The sequence below is a fragment of the Prionailurus viverrinus genome, chromosome D1, assembly GCF_022837055.1.
Source record: "Prionailurus viverrinus isolate Anna chromosome D1, UM_Priviv_1.0, whole genome shotgun sequence".
In the NCBI taxonomy this organism is placed as follows: Eukaryota; Metazoa; Chordata; class Mammalia; order Carnivora; family Felidae; genus Prionailurus; species Prionailurus viverrinus.
The window spans coordinates 103,867,294-103,891,798 of NC_062570.1; the positions used below are offsets into that span (position 1 = coordinate 103,867,294).

Genomic DNA, 24,505 nt, shown 5'->3' on the forward strand with positions numbered 1-24,505 from the left:
GAATAGATCTGGATACTAGAGACTGGGTAGCTGAGTGCTGCTATTTTCACCACTCCCACGCATGCGCATGAGCACCTACAAGCGCCACAACAATCCATCCCAGTAAGCTAGCAGCGCCATCTAGTGGAGAACAGAGCCGTTACACTAGGCCCCACCCAACTGGGCCAACCGCGCTCTTCAAGAACGCAAGTCTAACCGCCTACTTAGTTTATAGACTATAAAGCACTTCATAGTCTGACTCCTAGGGGAAAACAAAGTAATTTCAGTCTGGTAGCAAGTCCATCTATTCAATAGTTTTTCTTTTCTTCTTTTTTTCTTTTTCACTTATTTTCTTTTTCTTGAATACAGAAGAGAAAAATTCATTTTTATTTTCAATTTTTATTAAAAATATTTTTCTTTAATTTTTTACTATGTTTTTTTATTTTTGTGTGAATTTTTTCAAATTCTAGCTTACTTCCATCATTTCATTTTAGTCTACTTCACTGTATTCATTTTTTCAAATTTTCAAATGGTTTCCTTTTTTTTTTCTTCTTTCCCCTTTTTTCTCTAGTCTGTCAAGACACTTTCAACACCCAGACCAAAACACATTTAGGATCTAGCATCATTTATTCGATATGTGTGTGTGTGTGTGTGTGTTTAATTTTTTAATCTTAATGTTTTTTTATTTTAATTTTTTCTAGCTCATTAATTCCTTTTCTCCCTTCAAAAGGACGAAATGAAGGAGTTCACCCCAAAAGAAAGGGCAGGAAGAAATGACAGCCAGGGACTTAACCAACACAGAAACAAGCAAGATGTCTGAACCAGAATTTAGAATCATGATAACAAGAATATTAGCTGAAATTGAAAATAGATTAGAATACCTGTCTGCAGAGATAAAAGAAGTAAAAACTAGTCAGAATGAAATAAAAAATGTTATAACTGAGCTGCAATCACATGGATGCCGAAGCATCAAGGATGGATGAGGCACAACAGAGAATCAGTGATATAGAGGAGAAACTTTTGGAGAATAATGAAGCATAAAAAAAGAGGGAGATTAAGGCAAAAGAGCATGATTTAAGAATTAGAGAAATCAGTGACTCATTAAAATGCAATAACATCAGAATCATAGGGGTCCCAGAAGAGGAAAAGAGAGAAATAGGGGTAAAAGGGTTATATGAGCAAATCATAGTGGAAAAACTTTCCTAACCTAGGGAAAGACACAGACATGAAAATCCAGCAAGCATACAGGACTCCCATTAGATTCAACAAAAACCGACCATCAACAAGGCATATCATAGTCAAATTCACAAAATACTCAGGCAAGGAGAGAATCATAAAAACAGCAAGGAGAAAAAAAAGGTCCTTAACCAACAAGGGAAGACAGATCAGGTTTGCAGCAGACCTATCCACAGAAACTTGACAGGCCAGAAAGAAGTGGCAGAATATATTCAATGTGCTGAATCAGAAAAATATGCAGCCAAGAATTCTTTATCCAGCAAGGCTGTCATTCAAAATAGAAGAAGAGATAAAAAGTTTCCCAGACAAACAAAAATTAAAGGAGTTTGTAATCACTAAACCATCCCTGCAAGAAACTTGAAGCAGGACTCTCTGAGGGGAGAAAAGATGAAAATATAAATAAATGAATAAATGAAGACCAAAAGCAACAAATATTAGAAAGGACCAGAGAACACCACCAGAAACTCCAACTCTACAAGCATATAATGGCAATAAATTCATATCTTTCAGTACTTGCTATAAACGTCAATGGACTCAATACTCCAATCAAAAGACATAGGGTAACAGAATGGATAAGAAAACAACACCCATCTATATGCTGTTTACAAGAGACCCACTTTAGACCTAAAGACACCTTCAGATTGAAAGTAAGGGGAGGGAGAACCATCTATCATGCTAATGGTCAACAAAAGAAAGCCAGAGTAGCCATACTTAAATCAGACAATCTAGACTTTAAAATAAAGACTGTATCAAGAGATGAAGAAAGGCATTATATCATAATTAAGGGGTCTATCCACCAAGAAGACCTAACAATTGTAAACATTTATGCTTCAAATGTGAAAGCACCCAAATACATAAATCACTTAATCACAAACATAAAGAAACTCATTGATAGTAATACCATAATAGTAGGAGACTTCAACAACTCACTCATAGCAATGGACAGATCATCTAATCAAAAAATCAACAAGGAAACAATGGCTTTGAGTGACACACTGGACTAGATGGACTTAACAGATATATTCAGAACATTTCATCCTAAAGCCGTGGAATATATATTCTTATCCAGGGCACATGGAAAGTTCTCCACAATAGACCACATACTGAGATACAAATCAGCTCTCAGCAAGTACAAAAAGACCGAGATCATACTGTGCATATTTTCAGACCACAGTGCTATGAAACTCGAAATCAACCACAAGAAAAAATTTGGAAAGGTAGCAAATACTTGGAGACTGAAGGACATCCTACTAAAGAATGAATGGACTAACCAAAAAGTTAAAGAGGAAATTAAAACGTATATGGAAGTCAATGAAAACGATAACACCACAACCCAAAACCTCTGGGACACAGCAAAGGCGGTCATAAGAGGAAACTACATAGCAATCCAGGCCTTCCTAAAGAAGGAAGAAAGATCTCAGATACACAACTTAACCTTATGCCTTAAAGAGCTGGAAAAAGAACAGCAAATAAAACCCCAAACCAGCAGAAGACAGGAAATAATAAAGATTAGAGCAGAAATTAATACTGTCGAAACAAAGAAAACCAGAACAGATCAATGAAACACAGAAGCTGGTTCTTTGAAAGAATTAACAAAATTGATAAACCACTAGCCAGTTTGATCAAGAAGAAAACGGAAAGGACCCAAATAACTAAAATCAAGAATGAAAGAGGAGATATCACAACCAACACAACAGAAATAAAAATAATAATAAGAGAATATTATGAGCAATTATATGCCAATAAAATGGGCAATCTGGAAAAAATGGACAAATTGCTAGAAACATATACACTACCAAAACTGAAACAGGAAGAAATAGAAAATTTCTTTTTCTAATTGAATTAGTAATCAAAAATCTCCCAAAAAACAAGAGACGAGGGCCAGATGGCTTTCCAGGGGAATTCTACCAAACATTTAAGGAAGAGTTAACACCTATTCTCTTGAAGCTGTTCCAAAAAATAGAAATGGTAAGAAAACTTTCAAACTCATTCTGTGAAGCCAACATTACCTTGATTCCAAAACCAGACAGAGACCCCACTAAAAAGGAGAACTATAGACCAATTTCTTTAATGAACATGGATGCAAAAATCCTCAACAAGATATTAGCCAACCGGATCCAACAATACATTAAAAGTTATTCACTACGACCTAGTGGAATTTATACCTGGGATGCAGGGCTAGTTCAACGTCCACAAAACAATTAACATGATTCATCACATCAATAAAAGAAAGGACAAGAACCATATGATCCTCTCAATAGATGCAGAGAAAGCATTTGACAAAATACAGCATCCTTTCTTGATAAAAACCCTCAAGAAAGTAGGGATAGAAGGAGCATACCTCAAGATCATAAAAGCCATATATGAACGACCCAACGCTAATATCATCCTCAATGGGGAAAAACTGAGAGCTTTCCCCCTAAGGTCAGGAACAAGACAGGGATTTCCACTCTTGCCACTGTTATTCAACATAGTATTGGAAGTCTTAGCCTCTGCAATCAGACAACAGAAGGAAGTAAAAGGCATCCAAATCGTCCAGGAGGAGGTCAAACTTCCACTCTTCACAGATGACATGATACTCTATATGGAAAACCCTAAAGATACCACCAAAAAACTGCTATAACTGATACATGAATTCAGCAAAGTTGCAGGATATAAAATCAACACACAGAAATTGGTTGAATTCCTATACACCAACAATGAAGCAACAGAAAGAGAAATCAGGGAATCGATCCCATTTATAATTGCACCCAAAACCATAAAATACCTAGGAATAAATCTAACCAAAGAGGTGAAATATCTATACATGGAAAACTATAGGAAGCTTATGAAAGAAATTGAAGAATACACCAAAAGATGGAAAAAGATTCCATGCTTCTGGATAGGAAGAACAAATATTGTTAAAATGTCGATACTACCCAAAGCAATCTACATATTGAATGCAATCCCTATCAAAATAACACCAGCATTCTTCACAGTGCTAGAACAAATAATCCTGTATGGATTTTTCCATACAGGAAAATTTGTATGGAACCAGAAAAGACCCCGAATAGCCAAAACAATCTTGAAAAAGAAAACCAAAGCAGGAGACATCACAACCCCAGACTTCAAGCTATACTACAAAGTTGTAATCATCAAGACAGTATGGTACTGGCACAAGAACAGACACTCAGATCAATGGAACAGAATAAAGAACCCAGAAACGTATGGCCAACTAATCTGTGACAAAGCAGGAAAGAATATCCAATGGAATAAAGACAGTCTCTTCAGCAAGTGGTGCTGGGAAACCTGGACAGTGACATGCAGAAGAATGAACCTGGACCACTTTCTTACACCATACACAAAAATAAACTCAAAATGGATGAAAGACCTCAATGTAAGACAGGAAGCCATCAAAATCCTCGAGGAGAAAGCAGGCAAAAACCTCTTTGATCTTGGCCCCAGCCACTTCTTACTCAACACGTCTCTGGAGGCAAGGGAAACAAAAGCAAACATGAACTACTGGGACCTCATCAAAATAAAAAGCTTCTGCACAGCAAAGGAAACAATCAGCAAAACTAAAAGGCAACTGACAGATTTGGAGAAGATATTTGTAAATGACATATCAGATAAAGGGTTAGTATCCAAAACCTATACAGAACTTATCAAACTCAACACCCAAAAAAACAAAGAATCCAGTGAAGAAATGGGCAAGAGACATGAATAGACACTTCTCCAAAGAAGACATCCAGATGGCAAACCGACACATAAAAAATGCTCCACATCATTCATCATCAGGGAACTACAAATCAAAACCACAATGAGATACCACCTTACACCTGTCAGAGTGGCTAATATTAACAACTCAGGCAACAACATGTTGGCAAGGATGTGGAGAAAGAGGATTTCTTTTGCATTATTGGTGCTAATGCAAGCTGATGCAGCCACTCTGGAAAACAGTATGGAGTTTCCTCAAAAAACTAAGACTATAACTACCCTATGTCCAAGCAATTACACTACTAGGTAGTTATCCAAGGGATAAAGATGTGCTGTATCCCCATCCCCGAACTTGAATGTTTTTTTTAAATATAATTTATTATCAAGTTGGCTAACATACAGTGTATACAGTGTGCTCTTGGTTTGGGGGGTAAATTCCCATTATTCATTGCTCGCATACAACACCCAGTGCACATACTTGTTGAAGTACCCTCCTCAATGCCCATCACCCATTTCCCCTCTCCCCTGCCCCATCAACCCTCAGTTTGTTCTCTGTATTTAAGAGTCTCTCATGGTTTGCCTTTGAAAGTTTTTTTTACAGTTTCTTTCTCCACAGCAGGTCTGCCCCCTCACGTGTTTTGACCTGGGGTTTTCCTGCAGGTTCATCTGTCTACTCAAAATCTCTGGCCCAGTGACAGCACATTTTGTTTTCCTTTGCTCTGCTGTTGCAGATTTATTCTGGCTTTATTTCCTTTTATTTTTTCCATGATCGAATACAGCTATTAGTATGAAGAAGACAAGCACGTGTAACTTGGTTCACCACCTTGATTCCCCTCTCCACCTGGGACGCTGTCCTCACCCCTTCTCCCAGGCAGACCCCAGTCCCCACGTCGCACCAGCGCCCTCATGTGTACCTCAAGTAGTTGCCCTTGCCGGCCCATGAACCTGGGCGCATCCTGCTTTCCCGTGGACACTAAACTCCCCTGAAATAGTACCCGAGTCTCAGGCTTTGCATCTGAGTCTTCCCTTGACACAGCAAGCCATTTTTTCTCTTATCTTCGTGGAGGCCTGGCTTCAGGAACAGGGGCAGCCCTACCATTGATCCCAGTGGGCTGTCACTCAAGGTAAACTTGCTGTGCTGTGTTTAGGGTACAGAGGAGAGGCAGTAAGTGAGGAGGGACCATTTCTCCCCCCACTCTTCCTTACCTGAAGGAGCCCTCTTCTCACAGGAAAAACCTAGGGATTCCAGCAGAAGCCCCTGGCAACCAAGCCTTGCCTTGTCATCATGGGAAGAGTAGCCTGTGTGCTCAAGGGTGAGATTTTTACAGTGATGGGGCTCCTGGGTGGCTCAGTCAGCTAAGCGTTCAACTCTTGGTTTTGGCTCAGGTCATGATCTCACAGTTCATGAGTTCAAGCCCTGCGTTGGGCTCTGTGCTGACAGTGCAGAGCCTGCTTGGGATTCTCTCTCTCTCTCCTCTCTCTGCCTCTCCCTCCACCTATAAAAATAAATAAACTTAAAAAAAATTTTTTTTAATTTAACAGTAATGCCCAGGAGTGAGAATAAAAATATTTAAAAAACAGTAAAGGCACCAACCCTTCAGACCAGTTTGTCTTTCCAAGGTCCTACACCAGATCTGGAGACCATAGCACCTCCCTTGCCACCCTCGGGCTTCCATTTGTCCCTCCACTCCAACATACACACACACAGACCCCTCTACCATCCTCTTTGGCCCCTGATTTCATCTAGATTTAATCCAAATCTTTATCTTCCTGTTCTCCAAACCCATGTGCTGTAGAACACTCGTGAACCCCCTTTTGAGCATCCTCACAGACCTTTCAAAACCTATCCATGAGAAATGTATCTCAGATAAAATTTTCACTTCAAGCCAGATCCACCAGTTTTCTTATGCATGAACATTGAGCTTCTTTGTTGCTGTGAAAATACATTGAAAATGAGTTCTTATGCTTGTGCCATCACAGATTATCTCTGGAAAGGTAGAGCATCTAGAGAATGGGATGAAAATTTATTTCCCTTGTAGAGGTTTTTTTTTTCTTTTAAAAAGTATACCCTGTAGTATTCAAAAGACAACATTTTTCAAAGGTGATATTGCCTCCACTAAAGAATCTTAATTTACTTATCATCATAGTCCCTTTTTAACTTTGTATTGATCACTAATATTTTTCCTAGTATCATAACTGAATGCAAATTTCTCTTCTACTGTAGGAAACAAAGTACCAGGTCTTCTCCCTGTGCTTCCCACGGACCCCAATAAGATGGTGTCTTTCACGAAGATTCATTCCCTATCCTCCTTCCTCATCACACCCAGAGGAGTGAGTGAGATGGCTGAGACCAAACACCTCACTCCTCCAACCCTTCTGGCCCAGAGCACAACTGTGGGTGGCTCAGGCAAGATATGGTAGACCTCTCTTGTTGTTAGTCATTTCCAGAGAGTCTATCATGGTCAGTGAGATTTAACCATCTACATAAAATTGGCCACCTGGGTGGCTCAGTCGGTTAAGTGTCCAACTTCAGCTCAGGTCATGATCTTGTGGTTTGTGAGTTTGAGCCCCGCGTTAGGCTCTATGCTGACAGTTTGGAGCCTGCTTTGGATTCTGTGTCTCCCTCTCTCTCTCTGCCCCTCCCCCGTTTATGCTCTGTCTCTGTCTCTCTCTCAATAAATAAAACATAAAAAAATAAAACAAAAATAAAATAAAATTGGCCAGACCTTTTTTGCTCACCACTGTTTCCTGTCTTTGTTATTTGCTCCTGTCTGAGGTCTGTGTTCCTATTTACTTACTGTTAGGTTACAATTCTTCCTCCAGTATTTTCTACACATGAGTATGTCAGTAATAGGATTTCTGAAATCTCCCAAAACCACAAATATCTTTCTCTGATCCTCAGAGGACTGACACCCTGGGACCCCACGTGTGAGGCTGATGACATTGTATTTCTTCCTTCTTAGATGTGACGAACCTGAGGCTCAAAGAAAGAAGGTAACTTCTTCAAGGTCATTCAGCTAATAAGAAGTGGATGACTAATAATGGGGAGTTTCGGACTGTGATTAACAGTCAAAAGCAGAAGATCAAGTAGGGCTTAGCCCAATATTGACTTTATGGTGATGTAAGCCTGGACAGAGGCGACAGAATGTATCCCTCTTCAGCAGTGCTGGGATGACCTCAGGAGTGTGGGGGAAGCTTCTAGGCCCACCCACAGCAAGAGGTGCTATGTCACAGAGGAGCCAGTGCATATCTGTGCTCAACTTTTTCCCTGGCTAGCTATGCTAGCTCTTCAGGGATGTATGACTGGTTCCCACTGATTATAAATCATATAATAACCTCTATACCCTGTGTAGATTTCTCAGGATGTTCTCCATACATCGCACTGAAACCGGCACACTCGCAAGATTCGTTCATCATTAGTTCAGGACACAGTTTGGGTAAGAACTTCAATTCAGGGTCAACTCTCAGATGTCCTTGGCTCCTGTATAGGGAGTAGGTCAGCTAATGTGAGGACAGGCTATTCAATCACGCTGTGTAATCTTTCTTTCTTCAGGGGCAAATCCGGGCAGAGATTACATCTTCTGGCTCCCATCCCAGAACACTTTGTACAAGCACCTTAACACAGAAGATGCTGAGAGAGACAACAACAGAATTTTTCTTGGAACTATAACTGAGTCTTCCTGGAAGTACCTGTGTATGGGGCATCCACATTTCCTACTGTGGGGTAGGGGCTGAAAAATCAGGGAGAAGAGGAAGAGACTGCTGTTAACGGGGCCAGAGGGAAGAGTTAGGTGCCCCTGGCCCTGACAATTTCAAGAATGGAGGAGACAAATGGGGCATGAACGAAGAGTCTCCCATCTTCCCTGTTCTCCCACCTCAGCCCCAGGGTTTCTGGAACCTCCACCTCCCACCCTTCTGCTCTGTTGCTTTCCTCCCACAGTCACCAGCACTGAGGACTCCTTCTTGTTCTTCTAGAAGCTAGATTCTGATGCAAGGAGGCAAAACTAACCAAGCAAAGTAATCCTGTCTATTATACATCGAGATATAATATATGAAAAAATAAAGCAGAATAAGGAGACAGAAAAAAACAGAGGGGGAGAAGGTCATATTCTATAGGAAGTAGTCAGAGAAGGACACCCTGAAAACCTGGTGGTGTTCTGAAGAAAGAAGACAGCCAGGCACATAATCAGGGTAGAAGTTTCCAGACTGAGGAAGCAATTCAGGATGTGTGTGACTGAGATGGTCCTTTGGGGTGAACGAAGAATCTATTTGAACCTCCATTTATATTTTTACCTAAAACACAAAAATCACATGTGCCTAACATTTAATGTTAATTATTAAAATATATTAGGGGTCTGGGTGGCCCAGTGGGTTAAGCATCTGACTCTTGATCTTGGCTCAGGTCATGATCTCACGGTTCGTGAGATTTATCCCGGAGTCTGGCTCTGCATTGACTGTGATGATCCTGCTTGGGATTCTCTCTCTCCCTTTTTGCCCCTCACCCCCCTCTCTCTTGCTCTCAAATAAATACATTTTTAAAAATTAAATAAAATAGATAAGGTAAATAAAAATAGATGGGGCGAATACTCAATTTTTAAAAATTACAGGAACGGGAAAATAAAAGTTCAAAGATTACTACAGCCTAAGGCAATGATCTGGAACACCAGGGTAGATTTTCTCCCTCATATTATTTGGAACAAAACAGGTATCAACATGCTGTGTATATCTCTTTTTCTTGTAATTTACAGCACAGTTCCTATTCCTCTGTATTTTCAATAGCAACTAGACCCATGGCGTGTAGATGGGTCCCTAATAAATGAATAGATGAACGAATGGATAGAAAGATGAATGAGGGTGGAGCGGTGATTCACTGGACCTTCGTGCATTGAAATGCCACAAAGGCAGCCTGGGCACAATAAAGGACCTCAGCTTTGGCGTCTGACACGAGTTAAAATCATTCAAGGACTACTCTTGGATGATTTATTTACCTCGTTTTCTAACCTGTGAAATTGAAAATGAATTAAATAGAAAGATGAAATGAGACAATCCTCCAGACAATTTCGAAAACACAGCGCCCGATGTTCAGTGGAGGCTTCCCACCTGTTTTCTCCACTCTGCTCTCCTGACCCCCACTCCCACTCAGCCCACTCCCCATTATCAGCACCCGGAAATACTTATTTGCTAAGGCAATGAGGCACCATGCTGGCTTTGCCCCCTCGATTACTGTTACAAAAACTCCAAGGACCCAAGAGTGATGGACAGACAAATGCACGGAGAGACAGGTTAAGTGGGCCTTAGTTAACTGAGAGCAAGGTAAATTGGAAAAAGGGGGTTAAGCCAGCCCGAGTTAGAGCAACCCTGGACGTACACGTGTACCTTCAGGGAGCACGTGACGCGGCATAGGCCACTCCCACCTGTCTGTTCGGTCCCACAAATGCACCCCTTAAAGGAGTGGGAAGATCGTGGGCGCCAGAAAACGGAATAGTGGGCAAACCAACATCGCGCTGCCTTTGGCCATAATGAGTGTCAATCCTCACTCGCTTTCCCCGCCTCCTTTTCCCTCCCTTTTCCATCAGGCACGTCCTCTGGCGCCATCTGCAGGCCGCGCGCGGAACTCCGTCCGCGGTGGAAGATCCTTTGCCCGCAGCGAGTATCCGCTGTTCTAGAAGACTGGGCTGTTCCTAGTGGCTCTGTTCACCTGCCTGGGCGATCCTGCCAGGGGATTGTCCGTACTGACCCCATTCCCAAGAGCTGCGTCTAAGAAAGCCCTGGAGCGCAGAGGGAGGGACACAGAGATACTGGTAACGGCGATGGGGAGCGCAACTGGAGGGGAGCGGGGCTGGAAAGGGCTGGAGTGTGCTGGGGTCGTGGAGACTGATTGGAACAACAGTGGAGAAGCAATGGGTAGTGGTTCAGGACACCTTGCCTGCCTGTTTGGGTCGTAATCCTAGCCTTGCCGATAGCTGTTTGTCTTCAGGCCAATTGCTTGCTCTCTGTGGCCACAATTTCTTTTGAAATGGGGATAACGGCAGCTGCCTCCTATGGTTGTTAGAGGATAAAACTAGTTAACGTTTGTAAATGCTCAGAGTACTTTTTGGTCAATGAAATTAACAATTGGACTTAAAGATGGCCACCAGCAGCACTGACAGTACCTTTTGAGAAATGCAAATCACCGGGCCACATTCCAGCCTTACCGAGCCAGGATCTCTAACAGAGGGAGCTCAGAAATGTATTTCGACAAGCTCACCAGAGGATCCTGATGCATCATCAACTTTGAGAAGCATTGGTCTGAGTGTCCGCGGGTTTTAAAGCTACCCAAGTGATGTTTGGACACGAATGGACGGTGAATCACAAATGGCCAGATCCGTTTAAGTTACAAATTGGTAATCAAGACCCCCGTGAGGGGAGTGAACTTCCCTGTCTCTCTGCAAGAAGCTGTGAGGCTCTAAGGTTAAAACTACTCGCGGACACCGCCGCCCCCAACTAGTCCCGTGGTCTTGCGCAAACTATCCCGTGAAATGGGTGCAAAAGTCGCACCTAACTCAAGAGGTGACTGCCAAGATCAAATGAGACCCAAATAAGTCTACTACCAAACACCACCCCGCTGGGAATAGGGGCTGAACTAAAGTGTACATCCATCTCCAGGCGCAGAGCTGGAAATGCCTACAGGCCCCTGGGACCCCGCTGGGCGGATTCCCCTCTAAGAGGGATGAAATCGGGCTCTTCGGAACCGCGAGTCACAGGGGAGGGGACTGGGGGAGAGGGTTCGATCTCTGGGCTTCTTGGTTTGGTCTGAGTGTGTGCATTAGTCTCTCGGCGAGGTTGGCTCATTTGCTGGGGGCGCCAAGTCCCGCTAGACCGGAAGCAGGAGCGCCGCTGCCCGCTTTGGGCCCTTTCGTCCGCTGGAAGCCGGTGCGGCGCCCGCCCGGACGCCCGCGGGTGTTGGCGGGGCCTCTGTCCGATCCCGGCCAGCTCTGCAGCGGCCGCCGCGTCGCGCCCGGGATGCTCCTCGCGCCGTCGCCGCCGCCGCCCACCTGGCAGGAAGGCCGTTCGTCCCGCTGCTCCCGACGCTGGGCGCGCAGCTCCAGCCGCGCGAGAGCGCCAACCTCCGGCTCCTCCCACTCCCGCGCTGGCTCGAGGCACTCCCCCCCGACGGCCGCGGCGCCGAGGCTCTAGGGAGGGAGGGCGGGAGGAGACTGCCCAGTGGGTCCCGGAACAAGATGCTGACCGTCGGCCAGTGTGGAGAGTACGTGCCTGGGAGGGACTGACCGCATCACCAGCTCCGGGATGGCGCGCACGCGGGCACATTCGGAGAATCCCGCCTTGGGACTCGCCAGCCCCCTGGACTGGGTCAAAGCCCAGCCTTGCCCGCCCGCCCGCTAGGTGGCCGGACTCGGCCAATCGGTTCCCGAAGTGAATGAGTTACTGGCCAATGAATGAGCACAGCCAGCCTCCGCCCCCTGGCCTCCTGGTGGCTGGGCGCAGAGCGCGGGAGGGCGGACTTGCACTTCCCGGAGGGAAGAGGTCCGGAAGAGAGGCCGCTGAACCCAGTGCTTTGTAGCTCTTGCGAATCCCAGACAGCGGTACCCGCACCGTTGGACAGATTCTTCGCATCCGTGAGTAGCGCTCTGGTCCTGAGTCGGACGTGGAGCCCTTAGGGGGTGGTTGTCAAGGGCACTAGGCAGAAGGACCTTGATCCGGAGCCAAAGAGGTTTTGAGGGTGGGGGGATAGGCAGCCTCCCATTGTGGGAACCCACTTTCCGTCCCCCAGCTTCAGAGGTCAAGAGTTTTACTCCTGGAAAGACACATTGAGATCAGCTAGGAAGCTGCTTCCGCCACCGAGTGTTGTGCGGGGGTGTTGGGGGGGGGGGCGGTGTTAAAGCGCAGATTCTGTAACTGAATCCTGATCTTTGAGGGTGGGATGTGGTATCTTCCTTTTTAACAAGCCCAGAGGGGGTAATTCACAGGAACAATAAAAGTTTGGTTTACACCAGATTCCTTAATTTACAAACGAGGAAACCGAGATCCCCAGGAGGGGTGTAGGGAGAGGGTTTGACGTTTTGGGGTGGTTCTTTCCTGGCCTTATCTGGTTTCTAACATTGCTGCTCTGATCAGTTCTCACCCGAATGCCTGAGGGGAACCCTCTTCCTGTATCCAGAGTTCTGTCTGTGTGGGTCTTTCCCTTCTGTGTCCTGTGAACGTGAACACGTGCCAACTTCCTCTCTCTCTCTCTCCCTCATATCAGGGATTACACCTGGCTCTGCCTTTTGCAGCGTCCCCTGCACCCTGGCCTGCGATCTCTCAAGCAGTCAGCCGCAGTAATCCTAGGGTGTACTGTATTTGTCAATGTCCTCAGTTACAGGAGGTCAGAATTATTCCATCTTTTCCCTTTAGGTGATTCTTCCCCTGGCTTCTGAAAGCTTCATCAGCACGTATGCACTGACTGATATTTGGCTGAAATGTCAAGGGGTACCCACTGCAGATCTCGGATTCTCTGGGTAGCTGTCGCTCTCTTCTCTCTAGTACTCTGCCCCACAAACTCCAGCCACATAGCCTCCCATGACCCTGAGTTTGTCTTCTCAACTCAAGGGAAACTGCCAGGCTCCATTGTGTGTCCCTTCCCTGAGAGATGGTCTGGAAACACCCCCCAGGTGGAAAGCTAGACGGCCATAAGGATTACCTCATTTGGTTTCTCTCTCTGAAGGATGGGAAATCACTGTTCTGCACTGCCTGGTGCCCAGTGTTTGAAAGTTGTTTCACATACTGTATTCTTTGTTTTTTTTTTTAGTCATTGTAAGTGGGAAGGTAAATCCAGTCCTTGTTTCTGTAACTTGGCCGGAAGCAGAAGTGAGTCATATTTTCTGTGAACGCATCATGAATTCCATGAAGCCTGAAGAGAACCAGTCATCCAGTGCTACAGAAAATGGCCAGAGTACCAGACCTGAAGTTTCAAAGGTATGTCCACTTTTTTTTTTTTAATTTTTTTTTCAACGTTTATTTTTTGGGGGACAGAGAGAGACAGAGCATGAACGGGGGAGGGGCAGAGAGAGAGGGAGACACAGAATCGGAAACAGGCTCCAGGCTCTGAGCCATCAGCCCAGAGCCCGACGCGGGGCTCGAACTCACCGACCGCGAGATCGTGACCTGGCCGAAGTCGGACGCTTAACCGACTGCGCCACCCAGGCGCCCCGGTATGTCCACTTTTTAACAACTCTTTGCTAGAGCAGCATACCTAACCATAGCATGCTATCAGGATTCTGGAAGGGGATACGCTCATAGAGGATGGCAGTTATAAACCCTTCCGTGTTGTGAAAAATATATTTGGGGAGACACACATATAAGTGTTTGTGTAAAGCCAAGTGATAGTGTATGAATCAACAATGCAAAGTGTGCCGTTTTAGACAACAGGATCACTGACAAACAGTGTAGACACTTGATATCAGAAGGGCAGACAGGCAAAAAACAAGAAATACAGTTCATGCTTACTGAGAAATTAGTGTGTACCTGGAATTATTTTTGTCACTTCCTATGGATTATCTCATTTGACATTTAATAAAACAGTACATGGTGTTATCATCCCTATTTTACTTTTTAAAGATTTATTTATTTTTGAGAGAGAGAGAGAGAATGCGTGGGGGAAGTGCAGAGAGAGAGGAAGATAGAGGATCCAAAGTGGGCTCCACGATGGCAGCAGCGAGCCCAGTGAAGGGCTCGAACCCACAAACCCTTGAGATCATGACCTGAGCCAAAGTAAGATTCAGCCGACTGAGCCACCCAGGCACCCCTCTCATCCCTATTTTAAAAATGAAGAAACTGAAACCCAACTTTCTTAAAGTTGCAAAAATAATGAACGCTAGGGCAAGGATTTGAATCCGGGTGTTCAGACTTCACGGCCAGTTTTTGACCAACACAAAATATGCAAATCGTTAATACCAAATCAAGATATAAACAAGCGCTTTTGGAGTGCGGAGAGAAGAGTGCTTAATTCACACTCAAGAAGTTAAGGCAGGATCATATGAGACTTGCTCTTAGTGAATAGAATTTCACCAGGTAAGTGTATCCCGCGTGAGGGAAGAGTGTGAGTAAAGTCATATACACATAAAAACATATTTGGGAGCAGTATAGTTAGATTTGATCGTATGTAAGAATTCGAGAATGTCGGCTAATAGTGCTGGAGAGGTATTTTGGTAGAAGATTATAGTGGGCTTTATTTCCATTAGAACTTTTATTTTGTCATAAAGAATCCTCTACTTGTGAAATAATAAAATGGTTTCATTGGATTAAAATTAAATAAAATTTAAAATTAATTTCCTCTGTTCACTAGCCACATTTCAAGGGCCCAGTAGCCATATGTGGGTAATGGCTGCCGTACTAGACAAGCAGATATAGAACATTTTCATCATTGCAGAAAGTTCCATTGGACAGTGCTGTTCTAGATTAGGGACCTCTGTGGCCTTGCTGTTCCAGGTGTGGTCCACACACAGCAGCAACAGCATTGCTATCTCCTGAGACCTCTCTGTGATCTGCATTTTCACAAGACCCCCCGGGTGATTCTTAGGCACGTTAAAATTTGAGAAATACTGATCTGAGATACCCTGAAGATTCGGTACGGTGAAATCTATCATTGTTATTAGCATTATTTGCTAATATTTACTTCGCTTGTACAGTATCGTTTCAAAAGAGGAAACGTTTAGCCCTGGGAGAAAATAAAACGGATTCATTGGTTCATCTGTCTGACAAGTGCAGAGTTCAGCGGAGCTTTAATGCAGCAGTACACCTCGCTTTAAGGACTCCTTTGTTTCCAATCTCTGGGCTCTGCTCTTTGTTATTGGCCTCTGTCTGGCCTTCTGCATAGTGACGACAGAACTCCAGTAAGTTCAGAGTGCATACCTGCATTGGCTACCATTCAGATAATGAGTCCATCCTGGTACCCTGAGAAGACTTCCTTTTGCATCTAACCCTCCCACGCTACATAGCTCAGCCATTCCTGCACAAAACCGTGTGATTGAGGAGGCACTTCCGGCAAGCGAGGCCTGTCCCTGAGCTGGCGCAAATTTACTTTTGTACACATGTATGGCTGCGACAAAACGGGAGAGAGGTGCAGTGGCTTTCTGGAAAAGAGCTGCGGTATCTTCCTCTTCTTTGAACCCCATGCTTAAGTATTTGGGTTTCATTCTGTAAGTGAAGGAGAACTTATATACAGGTTTTATCCTTGTATCTTTAAGGAGGAGATTTAATTTAAACTCTAAGCTAAATATTCATGTTAAAGGGCTACACTGTTCACTATGGTAGCCACTAGCCGCATGTGGCTATCTAAATTTACATTCAACTTATCTAAAGTTAAATAATGAAGAAAGTGAAGAATTCCGACCCTTGCTCACACTAAGCATACTTCCCCTGAGGCTGCCATATCCGGAAGGATAGATGTTGGAGATCTCCATCACTGCAGAACGTTCCACTGAACAGCACTAGTCTAAGGCATCCACTTCTACAACAAAACTACAATGTAAAGTTTCCAAACTATTTGGAGGGAAAGTGAAAGGCGGAGGGGGAAAAAATCTAAAAGAAGACAAGAGAGGAGAATATAAGTAAATCTGGGAAAAGCTGGAAAAGGAGAAAATAACTAAAAAGATAACAAATGAATAAAAAAAGATTGGTTATCTTACTGGTTGTGTGAAAGACTTTAACTTTTATCACTACTTTCAACCTATTTATTATATATGCAGTAGAATTAAATCTTTTCCACATATAGTTCTCTGGCCTATGACAGTTACCTGTGGTCTTGTAATCATGACCAGAATCAAGATGCAACAGAGTTCCATCAGCTTAAATAATTCCCTTGTGTGTGTCAAGGGGGACACTCACCTTGACCCCCTGGTGATCAACAATGTGTTCTCCAAGCGTTGCCTTTTCCAGAATGTCATGTAAATAGAGAGGGGCCAAGATGGCAGAGCAGCATGGAAGCTTTTTGCTTCTCTAGTTCTTGAATGCAGCTAGATCAACACCAAACCATCTTACACACCTAGAAAACTGATCTGAGGATTAACACAACAATCTGCACAACTTGAACTGCAGAACTCGGCAGGTATGCAGCATGGAGAGGTGAACTGTGGGAGAGAGAAGCCACGGAGGGTAGGAAGCTGTTTTGCAGAGAGAGGATGGAGAGAAAGAATGGAAACACCCATAAGGGACTTAACAAGAAAGGGAGAAAGAAGAAAAAGGATAGGGTTTAAATACCATGAAGACTCTATAAACAGAGGAGTGCAGAGCTGAAAGAATCATGTAAATAGAATCATATGCTGAATCAAACCTTTTGGGTCTGGCTTCTTTCACATATAACATGGCATTTGAGATTCATCCAGGTGGTTAGATGTATCAGTAGCTTTTTCTTCTTATTGCTGGGTAGTATTCCACAGTACGAATATATGAGAGTTTATCCATTCACCCATTGAAGGATGTTTGGGTTTTTTCCCCAGTTTTGGCTTTTTTATATATATATTTATTTTGAGAGAGAGAACAAGAGAGAGGGAGAGAGAAAATCCCAAATAGGCTGCACACTTTCAGCACAGAGCCAGACATTGGGCTCGAACTCACTAGCAGTGAGATCATGACCCAAGCCGAAACCAAGAGCCAGAGACGATCAATCAGCTGAGCCACCCATTTGTGTCTTGTATAAGTAAAGCTGCCTTGAGGATTTGTATACAAGTTTTTGTATGAATATCATTTTCATTGCTTTTGAGTTCTTGCCTATAGGTAGAATTGCCAAGTTATAGGGTAAGTCTATGTTTAGCTTTATAGGAAACTGCCAAAATATTTTCAAAATGGCTCTATCATTTTGTATCCTCACCACAAATGTATGAGTCCCAGCTGCTTCACATTCTTGCCAACATACAGTTTTGAAAGTTTTCCTGATTTTACTCATTCGAATAAGTGTGTAATAGAGAAGTATGTAATGGTCTCACCTTGTAGTATAAATGCATTTCACTAATGACTAATGATATTGCATATCTTTTCATGTTCTATATAGCATTTATGTATCTTCTTCAGTGAGGTGTCTGTTAAAATCTTTGGCCTGTTTTTATATTGGTCTTTCTGGTTTTTTGTTGTTGAGTTTTGGTAGTGTTTTATATATTTTGGAAATGAGCCCTTTGTCAGATTGCTTTTTTTGTAATCTTTGTGGATAATTTATCTCAGTTTGTGGCTTATCTCTTTATTTGCTGAATACTATCTTTTGGCGGGGGGCAGTTACTGACTTTAAAGAAGTGCATTTTAACATTTTTTTCTTTTTTGGATTATGCTTTTGGTTGTATCATCAGAGAACTCTTTCCAAACCTAAGATCACAAAAATTTTCTTGTGAGTTTTCATCAAGAACCCTTACAGTTTTAGGTTTGTCTGTGACCCATTTTGCACTAATTTTGTGTGTATGGTGAAGTATGTGGATCATAAAATAGTAATAGGAAACAGTGGTTAATTACTTAGTTCATTTGTTTGTTCATTTTGTATATGGCATCTGGCACAGTTTGTTGAAACATCTACCCTTTCTCCACTGAATTGCCTTTATACCTTTGTTAAAAATTGAGCAAAACTTGATTGGATCTGTCTTCCAGATTCACTGTTATTTTTTTTTTCTAATGTTTATTTTTTTTAATTTTTTGATGTTTGTTTATTTTTGAGAGAGACAGAGACAGAACATGAGTGGGGGAGGGGTAGAGAGAGAGGGAGACAGAATCCAAAGCAGGCTCCAGGCTCTGAGCTGTCAGCACAGAGCCTGACTCAGGGCTCGAACTCACAGATCTAAGTACAGCTCTACTAGTAAGTAAGTAATGCAAATTTACAAAAGCAGTCAAATTAAATGGCATTTCATCTATCAGTTGGAAGACATTTAAAATAACAGTACTGAAATCTCTGAAGGAGCCAACCATACGGTTGGTCTCTGGGCATCAAGGGGAAAAGGAGCAGCATGAGTTGACACAATTTTTCTGGAAAGCAGCTGGGCAGCATATATGTTGTGAAATACATTTATAACCTTAGTGTCTGTATTTCTACAGCTGGGAATCTGGCCTAAGGAAATATCCAGATGTTCAGCCAAAATGTTTTACGTATAGAAATGTTTGTCCTATAAAAATTTGAGACAATCTAAGTATCCAGCTACAGAAGAATGAGTTAGAAATTATTGTACAGTGAACTATATCCTATGGCCCCCAAAATTGTGTTCCAAAGGTTGTTTGATGGCATGTAATGTCATTAAATTTAAATGTTTAATGACATGTCAGCCAATGGCAGATTGCTTGGCGAAGAATAAACTCATGCAGCTTAGCACAACTTCAGAAACCTAAGGTTTGTATCTGCACGTAAAGTAAAAGAAATGAATAAAACAAAATGTAGAATGGTTATCTCTGGTGATGGAATAATGATGGGTAATTTTTCTCCACTATTCATTATCCAGTATATTACTCAATTTTTATTCAGAATATCTACTAGTTTTATAATTAGACAAACATGAAATATTATTATTAAAGGAGATTCTCATTATGTTTTTAATCTTTCCTTTTTTCTAAGGATATGGCCATCAAGCAGACCTGCCCTAGAAGACTTGCTATTCATCTTCTACCTGACATAAACGAGTGTGGCGGGACCAGTAAGCTTAAAAGTGAAGTCAAGCATGAAGTATCTGTGGAAATCCAGAACCCAGACTGGGACACCCATAAAAAATGTTATTTTACTTTTACTTTGAATGAAAACTCGAGGAAATCTGACCGTAGTATGTTTAAAGCATATGGTAAACCCCATGAGAGTATCTACTCAGCTCTGAGAGCTAATGACAATTTCAGTGAAAGGATGGAGAATCATTTGAATAAGCACATTCTTGTTTTTGAAGAAAAAACAATAGAAGGATATATAAATTTAGGAATGCCTCTCAAGTGCCTACCTATAGGGTCCCACTTCAAAATAAAATTTAGTCAAAGAAAGGGTAACCAGGAAGGTGATCAGATCTTGCGCCAGTGTGAAAATCCATACGTGGAATGCGTTCTTTTTCACATTGTTGCTGTTGGGAAGAGGATAAAGAAGATTCTTAAGATCAAGGAACTGCATGAAAGAGGAACTACACTTTGTATCTATGCCCTAAAGGGTGAGACTATCGAAGAAGCTCTAAGCAAGGATGGCCGATTTCGGTCTGACCTGGATGAATTTAAATGGAAAATAATAGAAGATCATAAGATAATTCATGGAAAACATTCCCTGGTGGATGATGTGTCTGGAAAAACCTTAGAAATGGACATTTTTAAGAAAAACCTTGCCAGGAAAGGTACCCATAAGAAAATTAAACAGGAGAATGAAAATACCACTGAAGAAATCTGTCCCTGGGATCTGATACAGTCTGAGATCAGGGAACACGAACCAGAGGAAGATGGGGAGACTGAAGATGCAGAATACAACAGAGAAAAAATTCTCCCAGCTCGGAATCTAGGGCATGATATTGAAAGTAAAAAACAACGGACAATTTCCAGAATTAGTAAGTATTACAATAATAGTTTCAACAGAAAATACAGGAGAAACAACTCACAGGTTAGGCAAAGGCCCTGTCCAGGTATGGAACATGTTAATCAATATATCCAAAGGACGGCAACTAACCTCTGGCTGAAGAATTTCCAAAGGTTGGACAAAGTGATAATGGATCAGTATCCGAATTTTAATGAAGAGACTCTCTGGATGAGAAAGTATTTTCAGGATGAACAGAAGAAAACCAAACTGCTACCATTTCAACAATTCAACATTTATAAAAAATACTTTGGAAAAGTGACTGAAAATTCTACTTCAGTTGCAATCTGTGAAGATCTTATTCATCTTAGTAAGTCAGTTGGGTTCATGAAATGGGACAATAATGGAAACACAGGCAACGCTACTTGCTTTGTCTTCAATCATGGTTATATTTTCACCTGTCGACATATAATACATCTTATGGTGGGAGAAGGCACAGATCCAAGTTTGTGGCCATATATAATAAGCAAATGTGCAAAGGTAACTTTTGCTTATAAAAAGTTCTGTCCTATGGATGTTGATTGGTTTTCCATTGAGCCGTGGTTTGAAGTGTCTGATGGAACTCTAGATTATGCCATTTTAAAGTTAAGAAAAAACGTAAATGGATTTCCTCCAGGCCTGTTTGGACAGATTTCCTCTCAACCACCTAGTGGTTTGATTTATTTAATTGGTCACCCAGAAGGCCAGGTCAAGAAAATAGATGGCTGTGCTGTGATTCCTCTAAATCAGCGGTTAGAGAGGTACCCAGAGCATCATCAAGATGGGGTGGTAGATCATCAAGATGGGATGGTAGGTCCCCATGCTGCCACTTATAATGCTTTCTCTATGTTTTCCCAACGAAGTTTCCTATCAGAGGTTTGGAGCACAGATACACTTAGCTATGATACTTGTTTTTCCAGCGGGTCCTCTGGCTCCCCAGTGTTTAATGCATCTGGCAAGTTGGTTGCTATACATACCATTGGGCATTTTTATAAACGTGGAGATAAAGTATATGCCCTTATTGAATTTGGCTATTCTATGGAGTCAATTCTTTGTGATGTTAAACAGAAAAATGAGAGTTTATATAAATTATTAAACGAAGAGAAAAACGAGAACCATGATGAAGACCAAAATAACAAGTCATTTCAAGATCATCAGATTGAACCCATGGAACATTAGGAAAAAGATGTTTTCAAGAAAATATGCTAATAATTTAGAGTATTCAGGGCTGTTTCCATAAACTATAATGAATATTCTTTTTTTAATTAGAAAATGATGTGGATGTTCAAAAAATATATAAGAGTTCAAATAAATTCTGATTTTTTTGGTCATTGGCTTTTTTCTTATTTGAAACAATCTCAAACCTCACTTAAAATACTTAGCTCTGTTCTATACATACAACAAATTTGGTATTTGCCATTCTAAGTACATCGGATGATACATCTATCCCATCTTCCTAACTGGTGAGGTGACCCCTGTTCTCTGAATAACAAAATAATGGGGAAATACACTTTTAGAGTGAACAAAATAAGATGTTCCTCTAAAACTCAAAATTCTTTGGTTGTTAGGGCCCCTGGGTGGCTCAGTTGTTAAGCGTCTGACTCTTGATTTCAGCTCAGGTCATGATCTCATGGTTCATGGGATCAAGCCATGCATCGAGCTCTGCACTGACAGTGGAAAGCCTGCCTGGGATTCTCTCTCTCTCTCTCTCTCTCTCTCTCTCTCTCTGCCTCCCCCTCTCAAAGTAAATAAATAAACATTTTAAAAAAATTATTTGGTTATCTTAATTTTTCCCTTTTGTGCCCCCTGTAACATCAGCCCTTATTGCAAATGACAAAAGAAAAGTCCAACTTTTCTGTTCTTTCCACTAGTTCTGCCCTTCTGTGAAAGATAGAAGCATGACTTAGTCCCTATCCCCACCCTCTTATATCCAGAGTCTAGAAAGCTAAAGGCTACGTATCTCTGTCTAGTTTGCAACTAAGAATCGGTATAAATCAGATGCCTCAAAATAGATTCACTTGCCTGTTATTTGGAAGATAGAAATAAGGTGGAGACCATCTTTCTTCTGCTCCTGGAAAATGCTTAAACACTGAGAATAAATTGAGGGTTGATAGGGGTGGGGGGGAGGGGAAAGTGGGTGATGGGCATTGAGGAGGGCACCTGTTGGGATGAGCACTGGGTGTTGTATGGAAACCAATTTGACAATAAATTTCATATTAAAAAATAAAATAGTAAACTTTGGTAAAATTTTTAAAAAATAATTGGATGCCTAAGAATAAATAAAACAAAAAAAAAAAGGAAAAGAAAAATTAGTGTCTAGAGTCACATCTAGTCCTTAGCTTCATGTGGATGGAGAGGTGATTGCAAGCAGTAGCAGCAAAATCTGCATTGCAGGGCCTAGTCATCTGCTTTGATAATGTCAAGAGGCATTTGTAACAGCTTCCTCATCCAGCTTCCTGATTCCTGGTTTGCAGCTGAATAGGTGTGGGGTTTTTTTTTTTCATTTTAAAAATGTCTAAATTGACCCAATATATGTATGTATGTATGTTTATTTATTATTTTTTAAATATATATAAATATAAATATTGTCAAGTTGGCTAACACACAGTGTATGCAGTGTGCTCTTGGCTTTGGGAGTAGATTCCCATAACTCATCGCTTACATACAACACCCAGTGCTCATCCCAACAAGTGCCCTCCTCAATGACCATCACCCATTTTCCCCTTCCCCCCACCTCCCCCATCAACCCTCTGTTCTCTGTATTTAAGAGTCTCCTGTGGTTTGCCTCTGAGAGGGTGTGTTCTTGAACTCAATTGCAATATTGGCCCTTTGAATCCCTCCCATTGCTTCTATCATCCTAAAGATGTTCTGGCACTTAATCCCCTCCACTGAATCTCTTTTACCTGCATGGAATACCCTCCTTACCAACTAGCAGTTGATCGGATTGATCAAATATGTGATCGTCTCTCAGTTGTGCAAAAGCCATAAATCTCACCCAGAGAAATTGTTGGTTCAGAAACTCTAGACATGTATGTCTATTAGGAACAACTGCTAAATTCCAAAAATAAAGTAGCAGCGTGAATGAGGGGAAGTTATTTCTTTCTCATGTAATATCTAAATGTACAGCCCTCTGTGGTTGTGGGAGTTCAGGGTGTCATGGTATTAGGTTTTCTCAGTCAGGTCCAAGGTGGTTACTAAACTTCTAGCCCATGCACCTACACCACAGGCAGGGCCAAGAGAAAAATGTGCAAAAGAGGTGTACACCTCTTCTTAACACCATCTAAGGGGTGCCTGAGTGGCTCGGTTGAATGTCTGACTCTTGGTTTTGGCTCAAGTCATGATCTCAGGGTCATGGGATCAAGCCCCAAGTCAGGCACCACACTCAGCATGGAACCTGCTTGGGATTCTCTCTCACCTTCTCTCTGCCCCTCCCCTGTTCACATGGCTTCTCTTTCAATTTTTCTCTCTCTCTCTCCCTTTCTCCCTCTCTCAAAATAAATAAATAAACATTTAAAAAAGAACCCCATCTAGAAACTGCATATATCACAGTTGCTGGTACCCATTGTCTACAACTTGGTCACATAGCTCACTTAACTGAAAATCAAGCTGTGAATGTAGTGTTTATTTTGGATGACCAGATGCCCAGCCTAAATTCTATTACTTTGGAAAAAAGGGAAAATGATATTGGATGAACTAATCATTTCAACCACAGTCCCACTCATATAGCCTCTATAGTGTCCAAATACACTCTAGTTTCCACGCACGAAGCATACTTAACCCACTCCCCAAGACAGTCCAGAATTCTGGGTGTTGTGCAAGTGTCTTTATCACGTTTGGATGTAGCTTTCATGGCCCAGAGATGTGTCTGCCTGTTTCTTTCACCCTACTTACACACCCAATACACCCTATGGAGTATGGCCAGAATCCAACCACTTAAACTCGTATTCAGAAGAGGCAATGGAAGATAAAACAGTCATTGTTCCATAGCAGTGATCAAATTCTGTTGTGCAGGAAGTGCCAGGATGCCCAGCTCCGCAGGGAGCACAATCGTGGGTTAGCCCACTGCAGCTGTCC

At 42.2% G+C, this 24,505-nt stretch overlaps 2 protein-coding genes across 5 annotated transcripts in view; one reads left to right on the forward strand and one right to left on the reverse strand.

The window, feature by feature from the left end:
• GLYATL2 (glycine-N-acyltransferase like 2) overlaps positions 1–24,505 on the reverse strand; it is a 70,262-nt gene that overhangs the window by 37,871 nt on the left and 7,886 nt on the right. The window lies entirely within an intron of this gene.
• On the forward strand, positions 11,756–21,762 carry FAM111B (FAM111 trypsin like peptidase B). Its single transcript, XM_047878477.1, has 3 exons — positions 11,756–12,527; positions 13,700–13,866; positions 19,472–21,762. The coding sequence occupies exons 2-3, from the start codon at positions 13,786–13,788 to the stop codon at positions 21,608–21,610; spliced, it is 2,220 nt and encodes a 739-aa protein (XP_047734433.1). The 5' UTR covers positions 11,756–12,527; positions 13,700–13,785; the 3' UTR covers positions 21,611–21,762.

What these genes read in the sequence shown, in the direction of transcription:
- FAM111B (XM_047878477.1), top strand. Translation starts at nt 13,786, where the DNA reads ATGAATTCCATGAAGCCTGAAGAGAACCAGTCATCCAGTGCTACAGAA. An exon ending in CCAGACCTGAAGTTTCAAAG is followed by an intron (nt 13,867 to 19,471) that starts GTATGTCCACTT and finishes CTTTTTTCTAAG; the next exon opens with GATATGGCCATCAAGCAGAC.